The sequence below is a fragment of the Drosophila sechellia genome, chromosome 3L, assembly GCF_004382195.2.
Source record: "Drosophila sechellia strain sech25 chromosome 3L, ASM438219v1, whole genome shotgun sequence".
In the NCBI taxonomy this organism is placed as follows: domain Eukaryota; kingdom Metazoa; phylum Arthropoda; class Insecta; order Diptera; family Drosophilidae; genus Drosophila; species Drosophila sechellia.
The window spans coordinates 3863483-3884376 of record NC_045951.1 but is presented as its reverse complement, the minus strand read 5'-3'; the positions used below and the strand labels follow the sequence as shown (position 1 = coordinate 3884376).

General features: G+C 45.0%; 6 protein-coding genes and 1 non-coding gene across 8 annotated transcripts; 4 read left to right on the top strand and 3 right to left on the bottom strand.

The window, feature by feature from the left end:
* Nucleotides 1-211: 211 nt before the first annotated feature.
* Nucleotides 212-1786, bottom strand: LOC6610677 (very-long-chain enoyl-CoA reductase). The gene is made up of 4 exons (XM_002035207.2): nucleotides 1349-1786; nucleotides 975-1191; nucleotides 627-742; nucleotides 212-564 (listed from the first exon to the last, which is right to left on the bottom strand). The coding sequence occupies exons 1-4, from the start codon at nucleotides 1717-1719 to the stop codon at nucleotides 360-362; spliced, it is 909 nt and encodes a 302-aa protein (XP_002035243.1). The 5' UTR covers nucleotides 1720-1786; the 3' UTR covers nucleotides 212-359.
* A 560-nt stretch (nucleotides 1787-2346) lies between these two features.
* On the top strand, nucleotides 2347-6280 carry LOC6610676 (polyubiquitin). Of its 2 annotated transcripts, none has more exons than XM_002035206.2 (3): nucleotides 2347-2398; nucleotides 2541-2721; nucleotides 3483-6280. In XM_002035206.2, the coding sequence occupies exon 3, from the start codon at nucleotides 3494-3496 to the stop codon at nucleotides 6239-6241; it is 2748 nt and encodes a 915-aa protein (XP_002035242.2). In that variant the 5' UTR covers nucleotides 2347-2398; nucleotides 2541-2721; nucleotides 3483-3493; the 3' UTR covers nucleotides 6242-6280. The 2 variants fall into 2 exon arrangements, with proteins under 2 accessions (XP_002035242.2, XP_032575647.1); XM_032719756.1 differs by lacking the exon at nucleotides 2347-2398 and having other exon boundaries at nucleotides 2605-2721; nucleotides 3483-3901; nucleotides 4130-6280.
* A 272-nt stretch (nucleotides 6281-6552) lies between these two features.
* Nucleotides 6553-8307, top strand: LOC6610675 (vacuolar fusion protein CCZ1 homolog). Its single transcript, XM_002035205.2, has 4 exons — nucleotides 6553-6731; nucleotides 6786-6883; nucleotides 6948-7741; nucleotides 7805-8307. The coding sequence occupies exons 1-4, from the start codon at nucleotides 6555-6557 to the stop codon at nucleotides 8284-8286; spliced, it is 1551 nt and encodes a 516-aa protein (XP_002035241.2). The 5' UTR covers nucleotides 6553-6554; the 3' UTR covers nucleotides 8287-8307.
* On the bottom strand, nucleotides 8243-8860 carry LOC6610674 (ragulator complex protein LAMTOR4 homolog). The gene is made up of 2 exons (XM_002035204.2): nucleotides 8654-8860; nucleotides 8243-8597 (listed from the first exon to the last, which is right to left on the bottom strand). Exons 1-2 carry the CDS (start codon nucleotides 8797-8799, stop codon nucleotides 8390-8392), a joined length of 354 nt encoding a protein of 117 aa, XP_002035240.1. The 5' UTR covers nucleotides 8800-8860; the 3' UTR covers nucleotides 8243-8389.
* Nucleotides 8861-9132: 272 nt separating this feature from the next.
* LOC6610673 (gustatory and odorant receptor 63a) lies at nucleotides 9133-10859 on the top strand. The gene is made up of 3 exons (XM_002035203.2): nucleotides 9133-9366; nucleotides 9435-9584; nucleotides 9657-10859. Exons 1-3 carry the CDS (start codon nucleotides 9157-9159, stop codon nucleotides 10764-10766), a joined length of 1470 nt encoding a protein of 489 aa, XP_002035239.1. The 5' UTR covers nucleotides 9133-9156; the 3' UTR covers nucleotides 10767-10859.
* A 76-nt stretch (nucleotides 10860-10935) lies between these two features.
* LOC6610671 lies at nucleotides 10936-12909 on the bottom strand. The gene is made up of 4 exons (XM_002035202.2): nucleotides 12766-12909; nucleotides 11855-12236; nucleotides 11657-11793; nucleotides 10936-11602 (listed from the first exon to the last, which is right to left on the bottom strand). The coding sequence occupies exons 1-4, from the start codon at nucleotides 12907-12909 to the stop codon at nucleotides 11513-11515; spliced, it is 753 nt and encodes a 250-aa protein (XP_002035238.1). The 3' UTR covers nucleotides 10936-11512.
* Nucleotides 12437-12707, top strand: LOC6610672. Its single transcript, XR_048496.2, has one exon. It is a non-coding gene; the product is annotated as a U11 spliceosomal RNA (small nuclear RNA).
* Nucleotides 12910-20894: the final 7985 nt, after the last annotated feature.

Here is a 20894-nt window from a genome sequence, read left to right as displayed (position 1 = left end):
TTTGTTTACTAAAGCTTAAAAAAATTCGTTTCATTCTGAAATTAAAGTGTTAAAAATAAATGAGTTTAACAGCTGACCAAGGTGGCCACTCATTTTTAGCACCTGGCACACCTTTAAATGGCCCAAATAAACTATTACTGATTACACGCGCTTCGTCGAACTTCCCATACGATCGATCAAAGTCCAAAAAGCGACGAAAACACGCCAAATGTACGCTTCTCCAATTTGTATTTGCTTTAAATCAACGAAAGCACAAAGTTCACTAGACAACTACCCTGTTAAACGCTAGCCAAATGTGTAAATGTATAATGTGGAATAGGTAATACAGCGAATGCGTCATGGGGACACCCACATCCAACCTACAGGACGAAGGGGAAGATGGAGCGGCGCTGGCGAGGGTAGTCTTTGAACTCCTTCCTGTAGTTGCGATGCTTGGCCAAGGCCCAAACGGTCATCTGGAAGGCTCCGGCAAAAGCGAACAGATAGGCAGCCAGGCAAGAAGTCAGCACAGAGAATGAAACCCAGGCACCGATCTCATACGTGTAGTTGGGACAAGAAACCAAGCTGTAGTTCGAAGAGCGCGAATTAATAAACTTGAGCTGTGGATGTTTTTAGTGACCACTTACTCGAACAGCTTGGTGAGGGGATTTCTATCGGCCACCGGAATCTTGCGCACTTTGGTTCCCGGCGGACGCAGGTTGCGTAGGGCAATGTGCACCGAAAAGTTTCCTAGTTCGCAGAGCTGAAAGTGAAAAGTGTGCGGCTTAGTTTGGGGGTCTGTATATATGATTAATGGATCCGAAATATATAGCACACAAATTTTTACAAATTGTTTGACCAATTGGGGTTTTAACAAAAAGCTACACCTTTGGTATTAAGAAACAAATGTTTCGAACAAAAGCAAATGAAACCGGTAGATTACGAAAACGAAAACATATAACCCAGATCCATAATCCAGAGCCCCTAATACGTACAGCGAATGCCGCTAGAGCTCCCCACACGGTGCACATGCAGGGCGAGGTGAACTGCGGATGGTTCACGTGGTAGGACACATAGGCGGTGAATCCCCAGTAGTATGTGCAGTTCTTGAAGAGATTCCTCAGCGGCATGGTGGCGTGAGAGAAGCGGTGCACGAAGATGGTCTCCAGCAGACGCTTCACATAGTGGACCGTATAGCAGCCGGCGGCAATGCTGGGGCAAAAGAGAAAAGAAAGCGGGTTACTGGGTGAACCACCATCCAAAGTTCGTGGATAATTATGCAGAGCCGTTGCGTTTTAGTTTGCATAAGCGACGGGGTCGATTAGGTCGACAATCGAAAGACTTCAGAGACTACTTTCTACAAACTCACTGGGTGGTTAGGGAAATCGGCAGACTGGCAGCTTTGCCGTACACCAACTCCGGTCGGAAGTAGAAAATCAAGTATACGATCAGTGGGCCGGCGTACTCGGCCAGGAAAACGGTCTTCCAGCCAATCTGGGGACCCAGATCCTTCACATAGACCTTGTCGCCGGAACGCAGCGACAGCGATTCCACTGTGTCCGTATCCTTCAGGCTCTTGCCCTTCAGTTCCAGGCGCAGCGACTGGCGATTCGCGTGTGGGGTCTGCTTCAGGGTCTTGTGGATTATGTCGCGCAGATCGCCGATAGGCGTGGCGCCGGAGGGCACCTTCACCTTGCCGTACGGCTTGCTGTTCTTCGCGTTCAAAATCTCCAGCTCCATTTTGCTTTCGCTGCGCTTGCAATCAGTACTGTCCAAAATCGAAAATCGCCGATCCGTGGTGTGACCGTGCGGGGCTCTGCAAAAATTAACGTTTGTGGGTATATGGCCACACGGTGAAAGCACAGGGGATTACATGTACTTATATATTATCCAGGTTTTCGTTACTTATCCGAATGTAAGCCCACTTAAAGAGATTGAACATTTATTTACCCGAAGAGTACATAACAACTTTTACTTAAAAATGGATGGAGAAAAGCTTGTAAAAGATTATGCGCAGCGTTGCCAGATAGTCCTATTTAAAAAACTTCAAAAACAATAAGTTTGGAAATATATACATAAGCAGTCGTTGCCGCAACGCTCAACACATCACACTTATAAAACACCCTTTGCATACACAGAATTACTTTTTAAATTTCCAGTCAAGCTGCGAGTTTCAAAATTCTAGCCGGTAGAGAAGACAGTGCTATTTCAAAAGCAAACTAACAAGGGTCTAAAATTCCAAAACTCCAATCCTAGCAAGCCTTAGACTTGTAAGTTTTGATCAAAGGTGGCAATGCATTCAATGTCATGGTAAGAAGTAGGTTGTTTATGTAGAAATCCTCATTCAGCCGGTCAAGTCAGTACGAGAAAGGTTTCAATTTGAAATTGTCTTAAAAATATTTTATTGTTTTGTACTGTGGTGAGTTAAAACGGAAAATACGAAAAAAGTGATACATCAAAAACTAAAATTTGTAATACAAAGTATTCGTACGTATCAAAAACATTTCGGAACAATTTTTTTCTCTGTATTAAAGTGTTACGAACACTGCGGTATTTTTTAGTGCTTTTCAAGGGAGACCGAAGGCTTATAAGCAGCGTTCCCCAACGGTCGCATTTAAAATCATTTGACATTTGCAGCAGCAAGTACAAGCAAAAAGAAAAGCGCGTTCAGCGAAAAGTTATTACTTAATTGTTGGTGATTAAAGTATAATTCAAAGAACATTCTCGAAATTCACAAGAAACGTAAGTTTTTACAAGTTAAGTAAGTTTTACAAGTTAGTTATAAGAGCAACAAGACAATTAATTTAAAAAAAAAAATGCATTTCAAGGTCTTTGTTCGGCCATTTTTTTTTCTTATTCAACGCTCTGCGTATTTAGAAAATAAGAAATTGGCAGCCACGCATCTTGTTTTCCCATCGAATTGGCATCAAAACGCAAACAAATCTAAAAATAAAAGTTGCGTGTTGATTTTCGCCAAGATTTATTGGCAAATTGTGAAATTCGCAGTGACGCATCTGAAAATTCGAGAATTCACGTACGCACTCGCGCATTTGTGTGCAGTTTATTACTTGTTTAGTTAATTGAAGTATTTAACCAACGAAATCCGGTTATTTTTAGCTGAAATAGAGTCGTTTGTTTAAACAAAGCCACGTCTGAAAATTTCCTATTGCATGTAATTGTGACGTCAGCGTATACACACAAAATAATATGTATGCATTTCAGCTGCGTATACATACATGCACACACTCGCACCACGAAAACGGTGACGAAGCAACGGAACAAAGGTTTCTCAACTACCCTTTGTTCCCTGTTCCTTTGCTTCCCTTTGTTCCAATATTCGTAAGGGGTAGGGGGGAATAGGGGTTTCTCAACAAAGTTGGCGTCGATAAATAAGTTTTCCATTCTATTGCCCAGCCAAGGAGCTACTTTCAGTAGTTTTGTAATTTCAACGAAACTCATCTGATTTCGTACTAATTTTCCACCTTTCTATTTTCTGCCCGCAGAATAATCCAAAATGCAGATCTTTGTGAAGACCTTGACCGGAAAGACCATCACCCTCGAGGTAGAGCCGTCTGACACCATTGAGAATGTTAAGGCTAAGATTCAGGATAAGGAGGGAATTCCCCCAGATCAGCAGCGTCTGATCTTCGCCGGAAAGCAGCTTGAGGATGGACGCACCCTGTCGGATTACAACATCCAGAAGGAGTCGACCCTTCACTTGGTTCTGCGTCTGCGAGGAGGTATGCAGATCTTCGTGAAGACCCTCACTGGCAAGACCATCACTTTGGAGGTTGAGCCATCGGACACCATTGAGAATGTGAAGGCTAAGATCCAAGACAAGGAGGGCATCCCCCCAGATCAGCAGCGTCTCATCTTCGCCGGCAAACAACTGGAGGACGGACGCACCCTTTCCGATTACAACATTCAGAAGGAGTCGACCCTTCACTTGGTTCTCCGTCTGCGTGGTGGTATGCAGATCTTCGTGAAGACCCTCACTGGCAAGACCATCACTTTGGAGGTTGAGCCATCGGACACCATTGAGAATGTGAAGGCTAAGATTCAGGATAAGGAGGGAATCCCCCCAGATCAGCAGCGTCTCATCTTCGCCGGCAAACAACTGGAGGACGGACGCACCCTTTCCGATTACAACATCCAGAAGGAGTCGACCCTTCACCTGGTTCTCCGTCTGCGTGGAGGTATGCAGATCTTCGTGAAGACTTTGACCGGAAAGACTATCACCCTCGAGGTAGAGCCTTCTGATACCATTGAGAATGTTAAGGCTAAGATTCAGGATAAGGAGGGAATTCCCCCAGATCAGCAGCGTCTGATCTTCGCCGGAAAGCAGCTTGAGGATGGACGCACCCTGTCGGATTACAACATCCAGAAGGAGTCGACCCTTCACTTGGTTCTGCGTCTGCGAGGAGGTATGCAGATCTTCGTGAAGACCCTCACTGGCAAGACCATCACTTTGGAGGTTGAGCCATCGGACACCATTGAGAATGTGAAGGCTAAGATCCAAGACAAGGAGGGCATCCCCCCAGATCAGCAGCGTCTCATCTTCGCCGGCAAACAACTGGAGGACGGACGCACCCTTTCCGATTACAACATTCAGAAGGAGTCGACCCTTCACTTGGTTCTCCGTCTGCGTGGTGGTATGCAGATCTTCGTGAAGACCCTCACTGGCAAGACCATCACTTTGGAGGTTGAGCCATCGGACACCATTGAGAATGTGAAGGCTAAGATTCAGGATAAGGAGGGAATCCCCCCAGATCAGCAGCGTCTCATCTTCGCCGGCAAACAACTGGAGGACGGACGCACCCTTTCCGATTACAACATCCAGAAGGAGTCGACCCTTCACTTGGTTCTCCGACTGCGTGGTGGTATGCAGATCTTCGTGAAGACCCTCACTGGCAAGACCATCACTTTGGAGGTTGAGCCATCGGACACCATTGAGAATGTGAAGGCTAAGATTCAGGATAAGGAGGGAATCCCCCCAGATCAGCAGCGTCTGATCTTCGCCGGCAAGCAGCTTGAGGATGGACGCACCCTGTCCGATTACAACATCCAGAAGGAGTCGACCCTTCACTTGGTTCTCCGTCTGCGTGGTGGTATGCAGATCTTCGTGAAGACCCTCACTGGCAAGACCATCACTTTGGAGGTTGAACCATCGGACACCATTGAGAATGTGAAGGCTAAGATTCAGGATAAGGAGGGAATCCCCCCAGATCAGCAGCGTCTCATCTTCGCCGGCAAGCAACTGGAAGACGGACGCACCCTGTCCGATTACAACATCCAGAAGGAGTCGACCCTTCACTTGGTTCTCCGTCTGCGTGGTGGTATGCAGATCTTCGTGAAGACCCTCACTGGCAAGACCATCACTTTGGAGGTTGAGCCATCGGACACCATTGAGAATGTGAAGGCTAAAATCCAAGACAAGGAGGGAATTCCCCCAGATCAGCAGCGTCTGATCTTCGCTGGCAAGCAATTGGAAGACGGACGCACCCTGTCCGATTACAACATCCAGAAGGAGTCAACCCTCCATTTGGTTCTCCGTCTGCGTGGTGGTATGCAGATCTTCGTGAAGACTTTGACCGGAAAGACCATCACCCTTGAGGTAGAACCGTCGGACACCATCGAGAATGTTAAGGCTAAGATTCAGGATAAGGAGGGAATCCCCCCAGATCAGCAGCGTCTGATCTTCGCCGGCAAGCAACTGGAAGACGGACGCACCCTGTCCGATTACAACATCCAGAAGGAGTCGACCCTTCACTTGGTTCTCCGTCTGCGTGGTGGTATGCAGATCTTCGTGAAGACCCTCACTGGCAAGACCATCACTTTGGAGGTTGAGCCATCGGACACCATTGAGAATGTGAAGGCTAAGATTCAGGATAAGGAGGGAATCCCCCCAGATCAGCAGCGTCTCATCTTCGCCGGCAAGCAACTGGAAGACGGACGCACCCTGTCCGATTACAACATCCAGAAGGAGTCGACCCTTCACTTGGTTCTCCGTCTGCGTGGTGGTATGCAGATCTTCGTGAAGACCCTCACTGGCAAGACCATCACTTTGGAGGTTGAGCCATCGGACACCATTGAGAATGTGAAGGCTAAGATTCAGGATAAGGAGGGAATCCCCCCAGATCAGCAGCGTCTCATCTTCGCCGGCAAGCAACTGGAAGACGGACGCACCCTTTCCGATTACAACATCCAGAAGGAGTCGACCCTTCACTTGGTGCTCCGTCTCCGTGGAGGAATCCAGGCTTAAACTAAATACATTTCCAAATAAACACACTTTAGCACGCAATTCTCTCGAGATAAATATGAGGAAATAATGGATGGCCACTTCCCTTTCTGCATTGTCAAAAGGGAAGGCATCAGAAAAATTCTAAATTCCAGTAAATACCAGGATATATATATATTTGATGAAATCCAAATTTCTTTATTGAATTTAAATTCCAAAATAAATGAAAATTCGTAATTTGTATATTTCAATGTGTGGTATTTTTTTTTATTTTGTCGCCTATTTAAGTGTGGTAGTGCAAAGTTTTGGTATATACTAGCACATTACCTTTGGTATAATGCAGCCCTGGTTGGCAATGAAGGACGCGATAGTACCTTTTCATTATTTACCTTTTGCCAAAATAAATACTTTTAATTCGGTGCAAAAAGATATGGCTAAATTATTGCAACGTGTGGAAATTACGTTACGCAGCTTTTACATATTCAACTCGAGCTTTGGCCAAGTTGAAGGCGAGGTGCGCAAATCAATTTAAGGCAAGGGAAACGCCCCTAATGAGTAATGTTTTCAGGAACACAAGAAGGTTTTGTTTTACCATCCAAATGACATTGAATTAAATACGAAAATCAAGGATGTGGGACTAAGTGAGGCCATCATAAGGTTCACAGGGTATTAATGGAACTTTTGACATAGAGAGAAGTGGGTAATAATACAGAATTTGCTGTACTTGCAGTACTTTTACATCCGAAGATGATTGTCAGGCCTTGCATACCCAGAAAACCACCCAACTCTTCTACCAACCCGAGCCAGGATATTGGTTAGTACTGGTCCTGAATGTTCCCAAGGAGGTGCGCTTAAAGGAGGGCGTGGAGGTTGCCGATTATCGGGGTGCCGAGATCTCCGACAGGATTTATAGAGCAATACTAAGACAATGCTATCAAATGTTTCGCTTTCAAAACGGATGCTTCTCCTCCTGCGGAAGTGAGGAAACTAATCCGGATATGCGTAGAGAACAGCTCTGCCAGAAGCTACTCCAGTTCTATGATCAGCATCTGACCAACCTGAGGGATCCCGCGCAATATGATATCATTGATATGCTGCATTCCATTCAGTATCTGCCCCTGGATAAATCGCTCTTCTTGAGAGCCCAAAACTTTGGCACCCTGTGCGAGACCTTCCCCGACATCAAGGAGAGCATAATGCTCTACCAGGAGCAGGTCCTTTGCGGCGGAAAACTCAGCCCGGAGGATCTGCACTGCGTGCACTCGTATGTCGTGCAAGACGTTCTGAAAGTCGAGGCCAGCAGCTCCACCATTGCAGTGTCTCCTTCACTAAAGCGAAGCATAAGTGAGTGTCAGGTGGGCGGATTCGTAAAAAGTCGGCAGAAGGGCGCGGGAGACGAACAGGAGGCTGTGAGTGATGAAGATCATCCCGTGAAGGTCTATGTCACACTGGACAAGGAGGCCAAACTCTACTACCTGCTCATCTACCGCGCTTTGCACATAACTCTGTGCCTGTTTTTAAATGGTATGTTAAGGATTAGAACTAAATAGCCAACATAATCAAGTTAAAACATTCCAAATCTGTCAGCTGACCAGACTGCGCCGAAACAAGATCTCTACGACGATCTCCATGCTTACATGGCTCCCCAACTGACTTCGTTGGCCCGGGACATATCCAGCGAGTTGACTAAGGAGGCGGTGGGTGCGGCAGGCCAGGACAACTCCAGCGGGAACAGCGAAACGGCGCCCAAGTACTTGTTCATTAACGAACAGAGCCTCCAGCACCACACGAACTTTCAGAGGCACCTGCCCCAAGGGCTGCCCCGCAATGTGCTCAGTATCATTGCTGACTTGGCCAATGGCAGTGGCAAGGCGGAAATGGAAAGTGCTCCTGCCGAGGAAGTTCAGGTGAAGACCACCAATGACTATTGGATTGTCAAGCGGCGCTGTAACTACAGGCAGTACTATGTGATCCTGTGCAATAGCAAGGCCACCTTACTGGACGTCACCCAGGAAGCGAGGCGCATTTTCGAGCAAGAGCTCACAGATGATGTATTTTTTGACAAATAAACAGGAGGATTAGGTAAATAATGGGAGTGCGCCAATTGTGGTGTCTTTGCCCGGTTGCCTGCCAACAGAATCTGCAAGTGGGCCGGACATCCGAAGACGGATTTCAAGCCAGCACCGCCCCGGAATCGCTGGCATCGTTATACACGCTGTTCGACGAGGAGGAGCTCGTGGTTGTGGTGATTCCGTTATGCGATTTGCTGATCTTAACGATGTATATTCGACGGTTGGACATGCAGATGCTGTAGTAGTGCTGCTCGTAGTCGATGGTGATCCTCTCGCAGCTGCTGTACGGCATGAAGGACTCGTCGATGCTACAATAAAGGCGTAATAATTGCAAAATTCCTTCATCCTTTGTTTGAAAACGCACCTCTCTGTGAGATTCAACAATCCCATTATCACATTTGCACTGCGCTCATCGTTCTTCAGATCGCCGCCGGACTCCAGAACTGCTCCATCTTCCTTTAGTATCAGATAGCCAATTTGATTGGGCACAATCAACTTTTCCCTGTCCATTTTCAACAATATTTATTTATTTATCTTTCGCACCCACACCCACCAGTGTGACCGGACTAGACCAAAAAATTACTTAGCATTTAAATACTAAATCGGTAACCTGCCAGCCCGGTTTCAGTGTTGCAAGTCGCCAATTGCGCGCCATTGACACAAATTCGAAATTGGGACACCGGGCTAAGGTTAATTCATTCAAAAGACAAACAACGCACATCAACAGGAAACTAAAACTCCGGCTCTAAGTCAACAGGGGGCGTGGTCGATAAATGGGCGTGTGCAAGTGCATGGCTAATGCGACCGTCTGGCGGAAAAGTGGTAAAAGGCCATGGACAAGGAAATTCCGGACACAGTCTCTCCGGAATGGCCAACTACTATCGACGCAAGAAGGGTGACGCGGTGTTTCTCAATGCAAAACCGCTGAACAGTGCTAATGCCCAGGCATACTTGTACGGGGTCCGCAAGTACTCCATTGGATTGGCGGAGCGATTGGATGCGGACTACGAAGCTCCTCCGTTGGATAGGAAAAAGAGCTCGGACAGCACGGCCTCTAATAATCCGGAATTTACTCCGGTTTGTGGATTCCTCTACTGCTAAAACTGCTAAAAAAGCTTTGTAAAACTGGATTTCGCTGCTTTCAGAGTGTTTTCTACCGGAACATAGCTCCCGTCAATTGGTTCTTGAGGATTATTGGAGTATTACCCATCGTGCGACGTGGTCCTGCTCGTGCCAAGTTCGAAATGAACTCCGCCTCCTTTATTTACTCGGTGGTTTTCTTTGTGCTCCTGGCGGTGAGTGTGTTTGCATAACATTTTCCAAAATTGAATATGGATACCATTATGCAACCCAAAACCTCTTTTTAGTGCTATGTAGGCTATGTGGCCAACAACCGCATCCATATTGTGCGATCCTTAAGTGGACCCTTCGAGGAGGCGGTGATTGCCTACCTGTTTCTGGTCAACATCCTGCCCATTATGATTATACCCATATTGTGGTACGAGGCCAGGAAGATAGCGAAACTCTTTAATGATTGGGATGACTTTGAGGTGTTGTACTACCAGATATCCGGGCACAGTTTGCCTCTGAAATTGCGACAGAAAGCGGTGTATATAGCCACCGTGCTGCCAATTCTCTCGGTCTTATCGGTGGTCATCACGCACATCACCATGTCGGACCTGAACATTAACCAGGTGGTGCCCTACTGCATCCTGGACAACTTGACTGCCATGCTGGGTGCCTGGTGGTTCATTATCTGCGAGGCCATGAGCATTACGGCTCATCTTCTGGCGGAGCGGTTCCAGAAGGCACTGAAACACATTGGACCCGCTGCCATGGTGGCGGACTATCGGGTGCTGTGGCTGCGACTGAGCAAGTTGACCCGGGATACTGGAAATGCCCTGTGCTACACCTTTGTTTTCATGAGTCTCTACCTGTTCTTCATCATTACCCTTTCGATTTATGGACTAATGTCGCAACTCTCCGAGGGATTTGGCATCAAGGACATAGGACTGACTATCACGGCTTTGTGGAACATAGGCCTGCTCTTCTATATTTGCGATGAGGCACATTATGCCTCTGTTAATGTGCGAACCAATTTCCAGAAGAAACTACTCATGGTGGAGCTGAACTGGATGAACTCGGATGCCCAGACGGAGATAAACATGTTTTTGCGAGCCACCGAAATGAATCCATCGACCATCAACTGTGGTGGCTTCTTTGATGTGAACAGGACTCTCTTCAAGGGACTCTTAACCACAATGGTCACTTATCTGGTGGTCTTGCTGCAGTTCCAGATCAGTATCCCCACAGATAAGGGGGACTCTGAAGGCGCTAACAATATAACCGTGGTGGACTTTGTAATGGACAGCCTGGATAACGATATGAGTCTAATGGGAGCCAGCACACCGAGTACCACCACTGTAGGAACCACTTTGCCAGCGCCAATTATGAAGCAAAAGGGACGAAGAGGCTAGTGGAACAAATAATCCTAAGAAAAGAAAGATATTATTGATAATGTGCATCTGTAAAATAATAAAATAAATAAATAAAAGCACCCAAAACTGCAATATTCCAAACATTTTTCTAACTTGATGTTCATGTACATTAGTAAGTGTGGAACTAATAAAAAACACGTTTATTAGATATGTTACAATTTTGCACTTTTATTTGATATTCGTACTTATTTCGTTCTGTGCTACAAAATAGAAATACATAAAATATTGCTAGTCAACAGAATTTAAGGCATATTATAGTTAAGTAGTCGTAAATCTACAGAGAAACTGAGCTTCAAACTTCGTTGCTATTTGTATGAACGCCAATTTATTTAAGACAAGTTTTTCGTTTCAAGATTTTGGGGTTTTATCGATCTCGGCTTTTGCGAGAGCTTCGCTGCCTTAGCCTAGGGGTTAGAGAGTGCGACCTTCGCTTGGAAGTTCCGAGTTCGAGTCGCGTTAGTGACCAAATATTATTATTACTTTTTTAATTCATTTAAGGTGCTTTGGGAGCTAAAATAGCACAAAAATAGTTTATGTATTCACCGATCGCTTTGAACCGATTCTGCCTTTTTAACAAGCCGATCCATGTCCGTTGGCCATATAAAATAGTATCTCTACCATAACCATATCACACTCTGTTTTGCAATACAGAATTTGTAGTGCAATTGCAATCAAGACACCTGATGGGAAGTTCCAAAAATATCCAATCTTTCAGTAATCAATCTTTAACACTGTCCATCGGGAGACTCGGTTAGAATGTGCTTATATCCATTGCTGCCCAAATACATGTGCTCGCGTTGGAAACGATATGGTATCTAATGTATAAGGAAGTTCATTTTAAAGTTTTCAAAATATTGATCCCAACTTACGGCTCCTGGAGCTGGACATGGTATGGCCACAGTGGCAATCTCCCGAAGCTTATTCATGGTTCGTAGGCTCTGGTAGAAGCTATGCATCACATACCACTTGCAGTAATCCATGCAGATCAAGATGTAGCAAATGATAACTGAAATATAAGCTTATTTTTAGCATATACTTTACAATTTAAGCCTTAAATCCAAACTTACAGTAGGGCACTTGACCACCGAGCAACTGCACGATTTTCGTATCCCTCAGCATGAAGACCAGTGCCCCCAAACCAATCATTAATAGGAACTCCACGACCAGCCAGGGTATGATTAGGCCCGGCCGATTCTTGAAGACTCCAAAAAACAGGGATATGGCACTCAGGGCGTAGGTACCCGCGATTCCAGCCATCACGTAGAGAAGATTCTCCGTGGCGACGGCCAATTGTGCAGCGGTTTGCAGGCGAAGATCGTTGTGGAAGGGCGACATGTTGTAGAAACCATTGTCCTTCTGGTCCAGGATGTCCAGCTCCAAGACCTCACACATCTGTTCGGCATGTGCCAGTCCCAGGAGTACCAGAAACAGAGCGCAGTGGGAGATTAACTGGGGAATATATAAAGCGACTGTTTAGGATCTCACTTTTCAAAAGTGTTTGCGAAAACCGGAACAACCCAGCGATCTGCTGAAGCTACCACCCCTATTTCTCACCAAACTGAACGAAGCCAGAAAGCTGCTTCTACAATTCCCAACTGCTTCTAGCAGCTCTCGCAACAACTCCCACTATATTTCTCGGAAAGAGCTTTAAAAAGGGTGCTCGTCCTGGCACGTTTCCGATCACGAAACTGAAGTGCGGACGCATTGCGCCGCAGGAGCGTCTCCTTCGCTCCGCCCCTGGACTACCGGGGGTGGGCGGGGGCGAGCGTTCCATTGCCGCCTTCGACGCCTCCTTGCGCGCCCAGTGGGGTATGGCTTTGCATATCCAGTGCGCAATTTTTGTATTTGGGGCCTCGGCTGCACATTGTGGATTGCTCGGGGATTCCCGGATCTCCCTGCGTGCCAGTGCGCTGCGCCCCGCCTGAGATATCCATTCCCCAATCTTATATAATCCGCTACTATATATGTTTGAACTTACCAACTGATAGATGCTCGTCAAGAGCGCCGTGGTCCTGAGGTTCTTGGGCGACACGGGTGCCATCAGCATTTCCCAGCTGCGGCGACAGCAGTTTCTCCACTTGCATCCTGCGGCGGATTGGCCGCTGACCGTTGGCAGCAGCATTTCACTCTAGTTTCCCGAGATTTCCTCAATCAATTTATGGATTTTTCCCGCTTATTCAGCTAATCAAGGAGCGACGCAACTGTTCCGCGGCTGTTTCGTCATGCAATTGAACACCCCAAACTTTTCCGGAGCTTTTTCCTGTGGTTTGGGGCGTAAACTGCACTAGCGAATTAATCAAAAAAACTATATGGATAAAACAACGTTGAGTGCCAAGGTCCGCGAAATGTTTTGACTCGGCGAAAAGCTTTTACGACTGTGTTTTGTTTCATACTCTGCCGTTGAGTTTTTTGGTTATCTAGAATGTTTGGCTTATACGATATACATATAAGGATAATTTAAAAATCAAAATAATCTTAGCCTAACCAAATTTTTTTTTTAATTTATGGCCCTATTCTAATAGCTTTATATTCAGTAATGACTTTCAATAGGTGACCTCGAACAAACGTTGATTAAAATAGCCAAGATAGCTTATGAATTTCCTATTTTAAATTTGTATTTCGTTTTCTTAATATAATATTACAATCATTAATTATGATTTAGGGTATCTAAACGTTCTCCAATAAATATAGCCTGGGAGAACAATTTTGGGGGTTGTTTTCCTCTTGGAACCGCGCAGATGTTTATCGTCCCATTCACAGAGCTTTCTTTTGACTTTTCGAAGCTTCCGCCAGAGTTGCCACCGTCTTGCGGTGCGCAGGCAATTAAAGTTGGCGCGGGACTTCCCCCTGCATACTGCAGCCCGTTGCTATGATAAATTTTTGCATTTTAAAAGTCAATTTACACTGGAACTATAAAAATGTAACATAAATTTCGCCAAAGCAGGCCATAAAACTCCTGCCAGTCGGCGCGGAAAGAGAATCAAAGTCGTGTCGATGCCACTGGGCAACATGCCAGCCATCCGGACCATCCTAACCATCCGAGGCCCCATCATCACCATCGTGATCTTGGGGGGAGACGGAAACTTATGGCGCTCCCTTGGAGTTGGAAGCTACTTGTGGGCCTAATTGATTGTTTTTCTACGAGCTCGAAGCTCCGAAAACTTCTGGTAACCTGGCGAGGATCGACTGGGATGCTGGCGGATCTGGGATCTGGGGATCAGCTCACAATGTTGGGAAATACGAAACGATGATGAAGACCTCAGGGGCAATATATGTATGTTGTTGGCGGCTTGTTATCATTGGGCGTGTTTTATTAACTTTTAAGCTGCCATACACGCGAGGGGCCATAAAAAGTGCAACTGGCGGTGGCTCCGGCAACTGCGAAACTGCAAAAGTCAATTAAAAATTTTTTACATTTGTTTGCACACACAGGAACGGAACGTATGTATTCCTTAGCTGCCCCATTCTTCCATCCTGGCGCGATAATCATAACTGCAAAAAAGTAAGAAAACTACGCGCAGGCGTCGCCCGTCCATAATTTATGGCCAAAAAGTGATGGCCGAAGGGGAGTGAAAGGGTTGGAAGTCCGGTGTACAGGTGATCCCGGCAAGCTGGTGTATTGAAATATCATCTTGCAACCATTTGCCGTTCAATTTGCGTTCGCAACGCTCTTTTGATTGGTTTTTCCAACCCATCACCCGCCCGCCCGTTTGCGATCCACGCGATTCGACTACAAATTGATTGCCTTAAAGTAACTTGTAAAATGCATCTAAAAGATGCACCGGGAATAAATCTATACAATTCTGAAAATTCTAGCAAAATTGTTAATAAATAATGTTACATATCCTTGAAAACATAAACAGGCAATGCTATTAAATTTGGATTTCTACCATTTATCTACTTTCAATTAACTTTAAATTTTATTTTTCGACTGCCAGATTATATTTCTCAGTGTGAGCATTCGGTGCAGTTTCTCTACTGTCTCTGCTGCTTCCTGGGCTCCTCTTTCATCCAAAAACAGAAGCAACATTACAAATGTGTGGCGTTATTGCCACGGGGGAGGAGTCTGGAGTCAGGAGCATCGACTTCTTTTTGATTAAAAAGAGGAAAAAGTGGGAGAGCAGGAGGTTCAGTTGGATTCGGCTTTGGCTTTAGCTCGGATTTGGAAGTGGATGTGGAGTTGGATTTGCTTTCTGGCTGGGGGTGGGGCTGGTGCTGGTGCGGCGACTGGGGATATATAGACGACTGACTTGGCCAAAAGCAATCGACGTTGTTAACAAGCATTTCAGCGCATGACAATTGGCATGCACACCTCCGGGCCATTAATATGCAACCGATGCTGACACATTTGGAGCTCGGCTAAGTTGCAACTGCTGTCATTCTGCAAAACAAGCGGCGAGGCGACTGGCCCGGGCCTTAGTTATTTAATCAGGGAAAATCTTACGGGCATAAATAACATTTCCCCGACTTATTTGCACAATTTGTTTGCCTGTTTTGACAGTCGTGTTTGCAGGCATTTTCGATCTAGGAAAGTTGCTGGTTGCTGGAGTGGGGGTATTATAGTTTATAGGGCTCTGAAAGTAATTACAAAAGTAAAGTCATTCAAAAAATCATAAAATATTTAACTAAGAACTGCTCATACTTCTTTTGTCTTCTCCGTACATAGGAAGCTTTCGAATTCACACTCCTCCTGTAAGTTTCATAATTTGACTTAGCATTTCAGTGAATACAATCCTCTTAAATCGCTGTCACGTTTTGGATTACGCATTTCGATGCCAAGTATCAATTGTCGCGCATATTTGCATAGGCCAAATATGGAAGGGGGTTTCTGGGGGCTTCGATCCCCCATTAGAAGCAGCCATGTATTGTCATCTCTTCGTTTTGGGGCACATTTGCACATCGCTGACTTGTTTCGCGGATTTTTGCGGTGCCGCAATGATGAAGATGTTGTTCCATGCACCCCCAACAGCAGCAGCAGTACGCAGCAGCAACACCCCGCAGCAACATCATTTCCTGCAACGGCAATCGCAAACAAAACGAGTGAGAAAAGCCTCACTCCCTCGAATCTCAAGGGTGTGTTCAATTGTGTCAATTTAACGCCTTTTACGGCCCACCAACCTCGCACCAATTTCACCCCCTCCGCAATCCGTGAGCCCCCTTTTCGAGCCCCTGAAAGTCGCCCCTTTCCACAATTTGTCTGCTGTTGCACGTTGGGCATATTAATTATTGCAGGGCAACAGGGTTTCAAATAGATCGCAGTACGCCGATGTTTAACCCACTCGATTTGGCACCAGTGTTAATTATCCATGCCATCCATCCATTCCATTCCATCCAATCTGGCGGATGGATGGATAGTTTCATCTGGGATATCGGGTATTTGCCAACTGCATGCTCGCTTTACGCCGGCCAAACACGATTATTAGTAGTTGCCTGTCTAAATATTGGAAATTGTCAATGTGCCGGCAGTGCTGCTTAAATGGTTTATGGCTGTGAGTGCAGCCTGGTAATCAAGGACGAGGATTCATCTGAAGGATGCAGAGCGGCAAACACGGATTGCTGGTAAGGAAGAAGGAAGCTTCTCCGTTGCAAATGTGGGCGGTGCTCGGCTAACAGCAATTGTAATTAAATTGGTAGTTGCACAAAGCGGTTATACTTAGATAGGGATGGAAAGGATTCGAAAACTTGGTGCATATTCATATCATTAATATAGTATTCCTAGGAGTATAGAATATCTGGAGGCCAAGGAGTCCTTCAACCTTAATCTAATTAGCATTGACCATTGTATATTATTACAATTGAACAAATTTTTTGTTTCCTTGGGGTAACCCTTTATTTGTCAAGCCTCTTGCCTTAAATTAAGCAATATTTAATCCAATGCCCAATGGCTAAATGTAATCAGCTGACTCGAGAGTCCTGTAGGCCGGGGAAATCATTGAACTCACAGGCTTTAACAGGCGCAACCTGCTGGCAGGAGCAAAGGCAGTCGCGCTTGCCTGGCAAATATCCTTGATATCATTTAGTCAACTGGAAAAAATTCAATCAGCATACTTGGCAAATATTCAACAGCGCTCTGGATCTGAATCTGAATTTGAACGTGGATGTGGATGTGGAGGAGGATGTGGAGGGGATGTCGATGTCGATTGTTTGACTGAGCGAGCAGCCCAAGGGGGGCTGAGAATATGGGGGTGGTGGGTGGAATGGGGTGTTCGCTGCATAAATCAACAGCAAATAAATGCTGATACGCTGAAAGTTCGTCTTGGGATGCTTTCGGCTGAAACAAAAAAACATTCGAAGCGGAAACGAGGAGAACACAAAAAAAAAAACGAAGGGAAATAAAAACGAGAAGAAAAATTCGCATTCGATAATTGAATTTTCCCCGGCGGAGTATATAGGAATAGGAAGGAAAAAAGTGTCCAAAGGAGCAAAGTGGGGGAGTGGGGTGGCCACCAAGGACCCCAAAGCGTGTCCAGCGATGCATGCGTCGCACGTAGCCGGAGGAGCACAAGAGGAGGAGAAACCGAGTCCAAGGAGCAGCAGAATTCAGGGTAGGAAGGTGGGGCAGGCGCTGCTGGCTTGGAGCTGCTCCCATATTATGTGCACAATAAATAGACGTGATCAGCATGAGCAAGGTGAGGGAGCATCGCTGTCGTCCTTCTCCGGCTCGTCCTCCAGTCCTCGTCCTTTTTCTCGGGAGCTGTCCTTGCGCTTGGTTGAGCGGCCACATCGCTGGCTGCATGCTGAGAAGTAGGACACTTTGCAAAACACACGCTACGTATATAAATAAATAAATCTACAAAATAATTTAAGTAATTATTAAGCAGTTCTGACTCCCATTTATGAAACCAAACTGTAGCTGGAAGATCTTTTAAAGAAATCTTCATAGCTTGAATAGCAACATCCCAAATTCAGTTCGAATACTCAAGAGTTTCCCCAAGTGCAGAAACTTGGAGCACCGAAATTCCCGAGTGGCGGGCAGCAGAAGGAGCGAAGGAAGCACTTGAGAGGATGTTGACTGAGTTTTTCCTCAGCTTCTTTTTGCCGGCTGTTTCCGGCTTTTGTTGCACGAAAAGTGCTCGACGGAATCTTTTGTCCCAGTATCTGTGTCTGTGTGTGAGTGAGTTTGCCTGCGTCCATGTGCTTGTGTGCAGGGGAGGGGGTGGGCTAAGTACGCCAACCCCTCTGCTCACAACCCCCACCCTCCAGTGGAGATGTTGAAACTTCCGAAAAACAAGGCGCCGCTAAACTTTTTTATGCTAACTTACTTTGTAGTTTCTTCTTATTTGCAACTTTGATTTTTGTTTATTTTCGCCGGCGAACCACCCCCGCAGAGCGAAAAAAAAGAAGGAAAATGGGGGAGGGAAAAGCTCGGGAAATCGCAACCCCCGAGAAAGAGAAAATGGCGGCAAAGTAAGCAGCTTCAAGTAGAAGGAAAATTTCTTGACACGGAAAATTTCCTTGGACTGTGTTTTTCTCGCTTTTCCTTGCCATTTCCTTTTGCTTCCGCCGTTCACTTTAAAATGCGCCATTTTCTTGTTTGCTGACCCGGGCCTATGAAATCCCTCCTCCCCAGCTCTTCAGTTTTTCCAAGCGGAAGTTTTATGAATTTTCTACAAAGCGGCCAAGTTTTTTTTTTCCCAGCTTCAATGTCCTTTGGGTATTTCATTTTCCATTCTTACTCGGTTTTTTTTTTGTGCTCCTTTTGCTTGTAGAAAAATGTCTATCTTGCTGTGGAATCACTGCAGTGTGAATAATGACTAAAAGCAGGAGGAGCTGCGTCAGGAAATATTCATAAAAAATGTAGCAAGAAATTCTCGTTCAGGGAAATGTCACCAAAAGTAAAAAAAAAAAAATAAAAAAGAGTTGATGGCTTCCGCCATGCGGGTTGGTTACCAAATTTCAAACATTTCACTTGATTGCAATTAAAATATAATGAAACAAATAGAAAGGAGCGTTTTTTAATGAAGTTATTATGGGCGTCAATGAAGGTCAATGAATCGACAGCCCGCACTCAGAAATGATCTTTTAATTATTGGGCCCATAGCACCTAACCGAAATTAGCGTCAATCGCATTTTCCGTATTTTTCCGAGGACTGCTGATAATTATGTCGCCTAGTCAATTGACAGACCGTGAAGCGGAAAGACTTTCCATGTGTGTTGGGTCATTAGATAGTGTCATTTGCCGGGGGTCAGGTCATCAAGGGGTTAAGACACCTCATTATGGAGGACTGACTGATTGGGAAATCGTGGAACTAGTACTTTCACTACAAAGCTTGGTGCATTTTTAATGAACTCTACAAAAAGGTACGCATAATCCTTTTTACTATTAGGAAAATCAAAAAGAATAAAGTGTGGGAACTAAGTAAAACTCTTTAAACCCACACAAGGAATTTCTTAACCGACATTGATTAATTTAATGTGCAATTACCCAGGCAAGCTTAGGCAATTATTTAAGCAACTTAGCACCACTAAATCTTAAGTTAGCTTATTTAATGAGCTTCAACGCAGTTGTTTTTTTTCACTAGAGCGGAATTCAAAAATACCCTGTGAATTTGGATTATTAGAAAGCTAATGCTCATTAAAACAATTTGTCATAACTCAGAGCCTTAAAGCTTATGCTGCTGCTGCTCTATTTATTCATAAATATTTTTATTTATTTTTTATTTTTGGTTGCGCTTCTCATGCGAATTAGCATAAATTATGCACGCCCACTTGCGAATGCAGCTCGTGCGTGTGGCACCGTCTTTTGCCCCCTTTTCCGCTTTTTCCCGTGTGTTGCACGTGCCATTTTCCATTTGCGCCGGCAGGTGGAGCTACGCACAATTAAGCCTCAAGTGGCAGGACCAGCGGGAGTCCTTCAGGACCTGCGTAGTTCATTGAATTTTCATATTTTGTGCCTGCGACTCGCTCAACTATGTAAAGTAGATTTGGTAAACGAATTAGGCATCTCGCTGGCTCGAAACTTTGGCCAAACAAACAACTCAGCAGAAGGGCCAGAAAATAAAGCTGAAAAAATGCAAATGCCACGCCCCCTGCGAATGCCAACCGCCTTCGTCTCAGCGGGGAGTGAGGCACATAAAAAAAGGAAGCGAACACTGAAAAAAAGACTAGTATATGTAAAATGTGCCATTAAAACTGAAAAAAGTTAAACATTTTGTTTTTAACATTTTTGTTTAATTTCTTCCAATAATGTTAAAAATATTGTTTAGTTGCAAGATCTTAACCCTCTACCTTTGTAATAAAAGTAGTTTTTCCCAAGTGTAATATAATCGAATTTATTTGTCTGAGGGTTTTCTTTTGGGCAAAAGTTTTTCGCAAAGCTGGCAGCGGTTACCAGTTTTGAGTTCATCTGGGTTTGGTCCTTCTCCTTCTCCCCTCCCCGGAAAACCTCAACCCCTAACCCTCATAACCACATTTGCACACGCTCGTCCACACACGAGATTTGATTTTATTTCATTTTCGGGATGCTGTAAAATTAGCAGCATAAGATTGGATTATCTTTATGTGTGGTGCTGCAAAACTTTGGCCCCTTTTCCAGTTTTGTTCGACTTTTTTTTTAGTCGAATAAGAAGAGACACAGCCCTGTGATTAAATATGTCGAAGCACGTGCCACGATTAGGCCAGTCAGGGGTTAAGGCTCAGCAGAGCTACGGCCACACAAGGGTTAAGGGCGAGGCGACACTTTTGTGGAATTGCTAATTTGCTTAAAGTCAGCCTTTCTTTCGCTCGACTGGACAAACAGACCGGAATTCGATGGCGGTCCCTCTGAAATGGGATTATTTTGAAGTGGCATCGCTTTTTCGGGACTCCAGTGCGAGATGTTAACGGAAATAATGGGGTTATTTAGGGTTAGTCACTCGATTTGCTGCAAATCAATGAACTCATGGTTTATCTGGGCAGTACAACGAAATTTATCAGTTAAAAGATATATAAATATAAATATAAATATATTTATTTGTGCTTTCACTTTTACTTTACTTTTACGAATAATTAAATGATAATACGCGTAGCTTTTTTATTTCTTATTTAACGTCTCGCCTTAATCAGGCATAAAATTAAATCACTTTTGCAAATGCTAAATTAACAAGCTAGGAATTTAATAAAATCTTT